Source organism: Ascaphus truei, chromosome 2 (assembly GCF_040206685.1).
Source record: "Ascaphus truei isolate aAscTru1 chromosome 2, aAscTru1.hap1, whole genome shotgun sequence".
In the NCBI taxonomy this organism is placed as follows: Eukaryota; Metazoa; Chordata; class Amphibia; order Anura; family Ascaphidae; genus Ascaphus; species Ascaphus truei.
Window position 1 is genome coordinate 350,469,810 of NC_134484.1, and position 11,377 is coordinate 350,481,186.

At 43.3% G+C, this 11,377-nt stretch overlaps 1 protein-coding gene across 3 annotated transcripts in view; it reads right to left on the reverse strand.

Annotated features, from left to right (window-relative positions):
• Window positions 1–7,875, reverse strand: part of HIBADH (3-hydroxyisobutyrate dehydrogenase) — a 120,792-nt gene extending 112,917 nt beyond the window's left edge. For all 3 annotated transcript variants that reach the window (XM_075586844.1, XM_075586846.1, XM_075586845.1), the window contains exons 1-2: window positions 7,717–7,875; window positions 4,149–4,306 (exon numbers count right to left, since the gene is read on the reverse strand). In XM_075586844.1, the coding sequence (XP_075442959.1) occupies window positions 4,149–4,306; window positions 7,717–7,786 (228 nt within the window). In that variant the 5' untranslated portion in view covers window positions 7,787–7,875. The remainder of the gene's footprint in view (window positions 1–4,148; window positions 4,307–7,716) is intronic.
• Window positions 7,876–11,377: the final 3,502 nt, after the last annotated feature.

Below are 11,377 nucleotides of genomic sequence, written 5' to 3' on the forward strand. Positions count from 1 at the left end.
GGGCGAACCAGCCGCGTGCGGTCATGGCCACGCCCCCTCCCGGTGCAAACGCTCCCTCTCCCCCCGCAACCCCCCTGCCGGGCCCGCGTGCCACAGTGCTGACTGGGACCGAAGCCTTAGTAACCTGCTTCTATGCGCTGCATACATCTTCCATGCCCATTTGATAATGAGTGCCGGTCCAAACACCTGCTACCGGTGCATCACAGTCAGATGTCCCTCCAGAAATTCAGGTATACAGTCTGTTCCAGCATTAGATGCTGTGTGTGGCTCAGGGAACGTCCTCCTTCTCCTGGCAGCAGACGCACGAGCTCCAAACGTAGCTCCTTGAAACCACGTGCCCTACGTGTACGCGTTTCTTTCGATTGACGGATTTCATCAATCGGAGAAGGAGGACGTTCCCTGAGCCACACACAGCATCTAATGCTGGAACAGACTGTATACCTGAATTTCTGGAGGGACACCTGACTGTGATGCACCGGTAGCAGTGAGGTCTGATGTACTGAAGTAAACATTCGCCAAGCAACTACTTGTTGGCGCATGGGTTTACCCATACAATGCTTAATTTGCATTGACAAATTGTGAGTGTGCATTTGTCTTGTGATTTTTTAATTAAAATTTTACACATGGATCGGGCGCTTTTTCATATATATATGAGAAAAAGCACCCGATCCATGTGTAAAATCTGGTAACAGATAAACAAAGGAACATAGGGCACAACGGGTTTAGCAAATCAAACTCATTTATTGAGCCAACACGACGTTTCGACCATAATGGTCTTTATCAAGTGACAATGGCATTGTTTTTTCTTTTTGAGGTGTGTAGCATTTCTCTTATATTGTCTAAAATCTGGTAACAACATTTTATTTATATATATGTATATGTATGTGTACACACACACACATATATTTATTACACCCACACACAACTAAATATACATATATACACACAGTGTGGGGGGATGAGGAGGGTGTCGGCTGTTTAGCAAGCCAGGAGGGGAGACAGCCTGACAGGGCAGAGGGAACCAGCGAGCTCTACCAAAATCAGCTAGTGTGGGGGGGATGAGGTGGGGGGGCTGCCGGCTGTTTAGCAAGCCAGGAGGGGAGACAGCCTGACAGGGCAGCGGGAACTCACCTGTTAGTGTGAAGCGTGGTCTCCATTGGACTCGGGGAACTGAACAGCTGCGGGCAAGTTACTGAAATGAAGTGATTCCTTCCAAATCCTCCTGTCCTGTGATGACTGTCGGTGTCCTCCTGTGTTCCCCTCCAATTTGCTCCAAAGCACTTGACCAGTCGGCTTCTTTCATCCCCCCCAGACCCTCTGCAGACCCCCTCAAGATGCGGCGCCGCGAAGGTGAGAGAATTAGATAATATATATCCTGTAATAATGACTGTTGGTGTCCTCCTGTGTTCCCCTCCAAAGCGCTTGACCAGTCGGCTTCTTTCATCCCCCCACACCCTCTGCAGACCCCCTCAAGACGCAGCGCCGCGAAGGTGAGAGAGTTAGATTGTCGGCGGAGTGCTTCTCTGCATGGGGTCTGCACAGCTGCAGACCCCATGCGGAGAAACACTCCTCCGACAATCTAACTGTGTCTGTGCAGGACACAGAACGGAGATCTGGGAGGGGGAAGGTAGGGAAATGCACTGTATGTGCAGGAGACAGAATTCTTGGAGGGGGAAGGGAGGGCTGGACTAGAAATTCGCCACACTTTGCCTGCCAATTCGCCACATGTGGCGAATGGCTCCAGTGTTGCCCACCTCGGCCCTATAGTGACAAAGGTCACAAGACATACAGTACAAGGTAGTGGCAACACCTTCTGCATAATCACCCTATAGCACATGGATGGTGAGTGGAGGAACCCGAGTGAGCCTACACAATTAACCCACTGACTGAAATAGTAGTCTCAAAGGGGGGGTGGGGGTGAATAAAATGAGATACAGATACACACACACACACACACACACAAATTTCCACTTGAAACTAATTTTTTTTTTTTTAAATAATAAAAATAGTCTCCATTAACTGAAAATATTTGCGCTTGGAATTCTTCACAGTGAAGTTAAATGTCAGCAAATAGTTTGCACATCTCTAGTTCCTATTTGCCGTCAAATTCTATGTTGTGAAATAAATGTGCGATACCCACTTCACTCAATTATATATTTCCCATTATTCGTAGTGAAGCCCCAAGGCTGCCTGCCAACAGAAATAATGGTGTACCAAGCACACAGATGTGATTATTGTACCCAATGAACGTAATGATATCACCAAGAGTGATTATCCAAACCAGTGAAGCAGAGGCCTCAGAAAGAAGCCCTTAAACCAAATTAAAGAGTCTTAAAAAAAAAAAAAAAAAAAAAGGAAGAAGAAGAAGAAGAAGAAGAAGAAGTACAGGTCCCCCTGCCTGTATGATTTTTATTTATTTTTTTAAGATTGCTTCCCCACTCTATACAGTAGTGTCCATTTTCACATCTCTAGTTTTTTCCCTTCTTATCGATTTTTAAATGTGTCTTTTCATGAAAAATTAGCTCAAAACAAAGTTAACATGACATTACTGGTCTTCAAAGAGGCTTTTGGCCTTTTTGAATAGAGATGAAAAAGGCCAGGAAATAATAAGAATGATCAATCAGCTTTCAAGGTAGGTAATTGGGGCGGGTGGACTGCATCTTTATAAGCAAGATGGGAGACTGAAGGAACAATTCGAAATAATAAAGTCCATCTAATTCCTGTATTACCAACATCTAAATGAAAACACACACACACACACACACACACACACAATTACACTGTGTGTGTTACGTGCAACGGGCAGCAGCACGAAAACATACTTCTCACAGTCTTTCCCCCGATCGTCCGGCTCCATGCTCACTGCCGTGCGCGCCCCTAGTATAGAAGGGCTGGCTAACCACAGCCAAATGTAAGTGCTGTGCGCACGGCGGAGCAAGCGCGCGCACTATATTACGGGCCTAAGGCTGCGGCCAGGCAGGGAGCGGGCGTGCTGGCCCCTGCTCGGCGATTTGTGGCCGGCTAGGTGTGCGCTCGTCTTGGGGCGCGGCCATGACGTCACGGAACTGGTTCGCCCTCATTGGGTGAACCGCTCGGCAAGCATCTAAGCGCTGAGCAGGCGCTTGCTCACACTTGCCACACACATTGCCTCAATATATGTTTCAGAGCGGCCAGCGTGAGCGCGCCCGCCTGCTCAAGGCCTTAGAAATTAAAACTGCCCGACCTTTGAAGTGAAGTGATGTGAACAAAACATGGAGTACATAATCTTTACTATACAGTGTTACTCTTTACAGAGGTTGGGGGGGGGGTTAGAGTGAGAGGACAATTGATAATCAGTGAGGCTCTGTGCCTAGACTTTCCCTGCTGTGAATGAACACAACACCTTCTGCAGAAACTAACTCAGGGTGTTTACAAATCACCCAACATGAGTAAAATATTTTCTTAGCATTCATTAAAGCTGCAGTTCAGTCAATATCCTGCATGTGTGTTTTTTTTAATAAATCAGTTCTGTCGTAAGAAAAAATACTTTTAGCATTTTCTGTTTTTAAAAAAAACTACTTTGAAAGACCAATTTTCTTGTATTCTATTTTAACAGCCATTTGCTAAGGCACTGCCCCTTCATGTCCTGTCACAAGCCCTGGCACACCCCTTTGTCAGCCCTGCCCTCCCTCTAGCACATGTCAGTGCAGGAGTGCTCATGAATATTCATGAGCTTCCTCTGAGAGACAGAAGCAGACGAAAAACAGATCCCTTCACTAATTATGTCACCAAATTTCGCCTATCAATACACGGAGAACGAATTGACCTGCAGCTATACAGTTCTTTAGGTAATTAGAGGTTGCACACATGAAACTATTGAAGTAAAAAAATAAATTAAAAAAAAAAAAAAAAAAAAGACTGAACTGCAGCTTAAAAGACATTAAGAATGCATCCGTTAAATCAGACACAGTAACTTTAGTTATTGTAGCCCACAAATCCGTGTTACAACTGAAGAGTGTAACAGTAACAGAAGAAACCATTATCCTTCCCACAGTTTTGCAGATCACCTCAGTTTATAACTAAATAATTTACCTGCACAGTACCCTGGAATTGTGATCATTCCTTAAGAATTCAAAGCATACTTTAAAGAAACTTCAATGAAGCTGTACCTGTGCACCAGAATCCTGAAACTCCTTGCAAGCCTCCGGAAATACATCATATGCAATGACGGGGTAGCCGTGTTTCAGAAGATTTTTCGCCATTGGGTTTCCCATGTTTCCAAGTCCAACGAATCCAACTGGGGTTTTGGAGGCCATTGACCTACATACTGATACAAGCAAAATATGCAACATAACATAATTATGGACATACTGTGAAAAGCAAGGTTATAAATATGATTGAGACATTCAAAATACAATACCGTTATTCTTTAAAAAATAAAATTACAGATATGGCTCTTTTTTAAAAAAAAATAATACTCAACATGCCAAAAAACATTTTCCGCTTGCCATGATGCACAATTATGTGTACCGTATGCATCAAAAGTAGTATTTATTCTCCTCCTTAAAATCGTTTTATACTTCAACGCCATTTTAAAGGTGAAATCTCTCCAAAACAAAAAGACGGAAATGCAAACAACTTTTTTAACTTTCTGCCCAATTCATCATGCTCTAAAAATTATAAGCAGGTATCTATGCCGTGCAACATCACGCTATGGAAATCTGATACCACAAACATACCATTTGGTGTAGACCACAGAAATCACTCTGTAGCTAAAACTTCCCTTTATTGATTTCAATTTTTTTTCTAACGAGCTACTCGCCAAGAATCTCAGTACTAGAGCGTGTGTAAGAACTTGGAGGACACCCCTCCCAGACCTACAACAGTGTTCAGAGGAAATGTTACAGACAGACCCCTGCCCAGAGAAGCTTACAATCTATGTTTTTGGTGCCTGAGGCACAGGGAGATAAAGTGACTTGCCCAAGGTCACAAGGAGCTAACACTTGTAATTGAACCATGATACTGTGCTTCAAACTCTGTGTCATTGTTTACAGATGGTGTCTCATCACTGAGACTCTCCAACAGCATTCTACTTCCTGTACCTCACACCCCCCCCCCCCACCAAACTTGCATTGACGCCTGGGTTCAAGGCATGGATATGAACCAAATGACTGCACTACACACTGTAGGCAGCAAACCTTAACCCAACTGTAATGTGCAGTGCCTCAGTTTCATGGCTAAACTTCCACACCTGTCACACTGTGCACCTTAGCAGTACAAAAGCAGACTTGTTCTGACTTTACACAGTAACTAAACAATGTTGGACCTAATGTACTTGACCACTCTCTTAACCACCTCCCCTATGGAGCTGAAATCTTCTCAAACAAGGTAAGATCACCAGCATATTGCATAGGGGCCTTAATCCCTAGTTTTGTAGGGTGCTTTCTGAACAACTGAAATATAAAATCTTCGCAAACAGAACAGCCATGTTCCCATCTCTCTCTTCACAAACTATAACACTCATTTGACCATCGCCCTGCCCTGTAGCCACGAACGCACAGTGAAGCTAAAGCACTGTATCCTTAGGCTGATCTTATAGTGCAGGCTACATTGATGGCGACGCGACCGTCGCAAACGTTGTAATTCAGTTTTTGCGATGTCACTGGCAGCAAGGGGCGGTGACATCAGGCAGAGGCTATGTGATTGGCTTATTGCAGACACGTGGTGCGGCAAATATCAAAATCTATTTATTTCAGCAATTTTGGTCACGCTTATTATCGGCGCACGCGACGGATTACATGTACTTGCTTTGCCGCTGCGCGCTGTCGCCGGCACTATAAGCGCGGCCTTATGCAGCGGTTTTCAACCTTCTAAGCACTCTGGGACCCTTCACAAGCGTACAGTGGCTCAAAACTTTATGGTGAAAGTGAAATCCCTTACTCATTTATCGTATGTAAATATAATATTCCTGTGGAAGGGCCTACATTTTCAAAATATACCAACAGTTTATTGTATCTGTTCAATATATATTTTATTAGCTAACATTTGAAAAACTTTAAAAATTACAACATTACAACCAAAAAATATATATGGTTCTGTCTTTAAGAATAAAACAAGTTTGGTCTTAGGGAACCCCTGCTAGCCTCTAACAGTAGAACCTCAGGGATTCACAAGCAAGACAGGTGTTTATAAAAAAAAAAACCCCCACATACACACCACAACATACCTACTGCGCCAAAGTTTTTGGGTTTTTTTTTAAGCTAGACATTAGCAGCACATTTTTTGCACTCGGTTAATCATTTTGAAAATGATTAGGTCAGACCATATTCTTGTTATTCAAGGCTGAATAACTGAAGGAGCGGCTCAGTGAGTAAAAGGAACCGACTCTGAGAACAATGACACCGAGTGTAAAGCATAAGCAGGGGAGCCTGGTTCTAATCCCAGTATCAGCGTCTTGTGACCTTGAACAAGTCACTTTATCTCCCTGTGCCTCAGGCACCAAAACAGATTGTAAACTCTACAGGACAGGGACTATTATATTATTATTATTCCAGTAACTGTTGGTAAAACAGAAAATATAGGAACATCGTACAAAGTCTCGTATGCTTGAAAAAAGTGAATTGGTTTTAGCATTGATATACTGTATAATCTAGATGTGAGGACGGGCCCATCTGCCCTTATATACAGTAGCTGCATCTCTTCCTAACACAGTCATTAACCAAAGTGCAGCAGCTATTTCAGTGACCCCCACTACAGCTCTATGCAAATAATCAGCTGGATAGTAATGAGAGACACTTTGCAAAAAAAATAAATATATAAATTTATTTTTCTTACAATTATTTTAGGATTAACATTAGCTTTGCATAGTAATTAAACATTATCTGTGACTTTAAATACCTAAAATGAAACAACAACAACAACATTTTCGAAAGCAAAGATATGTAAATCCGTATTATATATTATATTAACTGGCACACAGAAAAATTAGAAAAGACACGGAACAAAAAGGTAAATTTGACACTTCTTAAAGATAGTTGAATAACTTTAAATTGACAAAGGCAACGACTGTCTAATAAATGCAAGATCAGTCAACACAAACATGGTAACATAGTTAACCCGTGGTTGTCCAAGATGCCTAGTACTCTTTGCAAAGAAAGTGACAGAAGAACTGTCTAGAACGCCCACTTGAATTGATCACAGTAGTAAAAAGAAGACAGAAGTAGTGTAAACAATTATGAATGCACATGCAACAACTTAATCACCCTCATAGAGCAATTACAGTACTCCTTGTTTGTGTATATTTACTTGTGTACATTTCCTGTTTTTAAACATCAGATCCATTTTAGTGGATCATAGATGATGCAGATTTGTGTCTAAATCCAGAACACAAAAACTCCTTCCTGTAAGTGCATTCATTGCACAGGTCTCACAGAGGGGATCCTGTGCACTGCAAAGCTCATGCTCAGAGTCCTGCATCCTTTTCACCACATGCCCCTATGAATGACTGTAAGTTGCAGCTCTGCCTCTGCACCGAACCACTGGAAAACTCCACTCATTGTTATGATCTATTCTGCAACAAGGTACATAATTAGAGTGATCACCCAACGTAAAGCATGCTTCTGGGGGCGGGTGCAGACACTGGAAGGCCTGTGCATCAGGTGTCACCCTTCTGCAGTGTCTCAAACCAGGGACAGGGAACTATTTGCCTAAAAGCACTAAGCACGGGCGGAGGCTTACCCACTGCAAGGCGTGCATGCCTGCTGGCTGAGCTGTGCAGGGCACTGCCAGACCTGAACAGGGCTGCCATGCTTCCTCCTCCCTGCTGACCTCCACTCCTAGGATTCCTGTTCAGACGCCCTCTGTGACGTGAAGGTAAGACCCGACTGGCAGCAGTGGCAGCCAATCACTGATACAACGGAGCCCCCAGCAGCCAATGAAGAAAGAGAGAGGAGGCGGGCCCGCCACACGTTTCCAGCCGCAGAGTGACAGGGGATCTGCCCCACTGTGCGCATTCCGGGATTGGCTGCAGCAAAGCTTGCTCTGTCTCTCTGGGTTTCTGTTTCTACCGACCTGAATACAGAAGCCAATGTCAGTCAATGGGTTTAAAATATATGTATATTTTTTAAATGTAATCTACAGTATATAGCAACCAAAAAAGAACAAATACATATTGCAGTCAGTATAGCCAGCCTGATACTGAGGAGACCGGAAACAGCTCTGTGAGCAGGTTTTCCTGGCTGCCCACTTCTTTATCCCAGGCTGTGCAGGGAAGCTGTGTGATGAGGCAGGCATAAGCTTACAGGGGTCCTTGTTAATATGGACATGAAGCAAAAGGTGTGCTCATTTGCATGTTATTACCCAGAATGCTTGGCTACAGTGGAACACTGTAGGCTTATGCTGCTCTTATAGTCCGACGACGCTGATGTCACGCTGCGGTCACTGAAAAAATCAAATTGAATTCCAGTGATTTCGACCAAGCCGTCATACCGCTCCTACTATAAGTGCACGCGACGAATTTAATACATTTGTTTTGACGCAACATCGGCGAGACTATAAGTGCGGCCTTAGGCTTTGGTCCTGCTGTGTCCGGTGGTGCGCGCGGCCGCGCGCCACCAGCCCCTTTCCTGCAGTCTGGAGGTCCCCGCAGGCTCCTTTTGACGTGGCTGACTGCGTGCTGTGACGCGTCAGCCGGCCGATGCAGCAAGCTCCTAGTGATTTGCAGCTGTGACGCGTCACGTGGTACGGCAGTCAGCCAATGAGGGAGGGAAGGAGCTACCGAAGGGAGGCGGCTTGGGAGGGGAGCAGGGAAGGAGCTGCGGGGGAAAAGTGTGTGTGTGTATATGTATGTGTTGTGGGGGGGGGGGGGGGTGGACGGCACCACGGTCTCATCTCAGACTTGGCAAAGTGATATTTTTATTTGCTGTACTTTATAATATATAACATAATTAACAATCCAAAATACTATTGTACCCCTGCATATAAAAAGTGGAATTGTTACACTCCTACAGCCGAATGTGTGTGCTGCAGAATTATTCAGTTGTAATATACTTCATTTTAGAACCTGATTGTTGCAATCTACAGCTGTTTCTGTTTTGCAACTGTATTTTATCTTTTTAAAACTCAGAAGATGTGCGTACATTTTTAGCTTACCGAGGATGATAAATAAAAACAGTTGCAATTTGCTTTAATGCAGGCAGTGGTCCTGCTTGCTACCTCACTATTCAATGTGAGGAGAAATCCTCATAAAATAAAAATAGACAGATGAATATTTACTAAATATCTAAAACAATACTCTGGTTTGTTTACCATCGCCTTTCCCCAAAAAATTGCAGAGATTATACAGGAATGCATAGGGCTACTTAACCCTATATAATTTGGGAATCACAGAAGTTTGGTACAATCAAATCAGCATTTGAAGATTATAATTTTATTTCATACATTGATTTACTCTCTATGGGACTCAAACCACTTCACAATTACAGTATAATTGGAGCACATAGGACATTTTTTTACAGACAGTTACAGCCCAGATGAGCTGACAATCTATCATTTTGGTATCTGGGAGATAAAGTGACAAGCTGAAGGTCACAAGGAGCTGACACTGGGAATTGAACCAGGTATCCCTGGTTCAAACTCATTGTCTTTACTCACTGAGCACCTTGCTTCAAGACAAATGTTTGGAAGAAGTTAAAGCTGCAGTTCAGTCTTTTTTTTTTTTTAATTTATTTTTTTACTTCAATAGTTTCACGTGTGCAATCTCTAATTACCTAAAGAACTGTATAGCTGCAGGTCAATAAGTTCTCCATGTATTGATAGGCGAAATTTGGTGACATAATTAGTGAAGGGATCTGTTTTTCTTCTGCTTCTGTGTCTCAGTGGAAGCTCATGAATATTCATGAGCACTCCTGCACTGACAAGTGCTAGAGGGAGGGCAGGGCTGACAAAGGGGTGTGCCAGGGCTTGTGACAGGACATGAAGGGGCAGTGCCTTAGCAAATGGCTGTTAAAATAGAATACAAGAAAATTGGTCTTTCAAAGTTGTTTTTTTAAAAACAGAAAATGCTAAAAGTATATTTTCTTATTACAGTACTGATTTATTAAAAAAAAACACACATGCAGGATATTGACTGAACTGCAGCTTTAACAGGCCATTGCGCATATTCGATTACATTCGAGTGAACTTCAGAGAAAAAGTAATTGGGCTGCAATTTTCACCACTTTAAAAAAGTGAAATAAGGCTTTTTAAAATTAATTTGGGTCCAAAGCAGCAGCGGAGTCTCGTCAGGATCTCACATCTCTAATAATGATCTGATGATTTTTTATTACGGATGTGACAGACCACAAAGGCAAAAGCGCATATTGAAGACAATCAGAGGATTTGAAGTACGTTCATCTCGACAGCTGTGGACTAACAGCATGGGCAGAGCTGTCTCTTGCTTTTATATCACCAGTATGGCATACACAGTGCCTAGCTGTTGTCACCTTTGCATGCCCATCCTTCATCCATGTATCCTTGTCCTGTGATCATCCTCCAAAATTAACCCACATTCTGGAAGGGTAAAGGGATTGTGCACTCCACTGTCCTGTCCCTTGGATGATGCACCCCCTTCTCTGTGCTGGTATGAGACCTTACGGTGAGGCCAGATACGTTGCATTGATGCAAGCTGGACTCTTGCCTGGAGCAATCACTCTTAAATCTTCTGCATGGTTGTCACTGTAACTTATGACAATATATAATTTATACCAAATAACTGGGTTGAACTGAATGAGGCTTAGATATAATAAAGTATATTTATTCCTTAGATAGGTGAACACAGCAAGATAGTACAATTAACAGACAAGAAGGTAACACTTACTTAGGGGTTGGAATGAAGAAGTATCAAATAGCAATTCTCCAGCAATCAGGTAACAATCAAGATGTATCAAGAAGACAAAGACTGTAGGGTTGACAACAGTTTATATATCTTTTCAATCCTATTCTTATTATTGAGTGCAGACTATTGGAGAACAATTAACTGCACCCAATTACTAACGTGGGAACATTGTTAACCCATGCCCCCCAGCTAGTTGGCACATGCGTACTAGGACCCTGAGGGTCTCATTTCTGTAGCCCCACACCCAAATCAGGGGCGCCGGACAGTCTGCCAGATGGGGTATCTGGCAGGATATTCTTTGTTTGTAGGAGTGAGTTATAGCACCTACAAACCACTCCAGCTTCACGCTTCTCCGCCCTCATGTAAGCAGTTAGAGTGGCTGAGTCTTTTGATTAGGGCCTGGTTCTTAGACATTGGGTCGCCCCCCTGACCATTTGCATTCCTTAGTGTGCAGGAATCTTCGCGGGCTTTTGTCCCCGCTTTGAAATACTGTCATGATAGAGGGGGTTTGGCCCGGGATTAAAG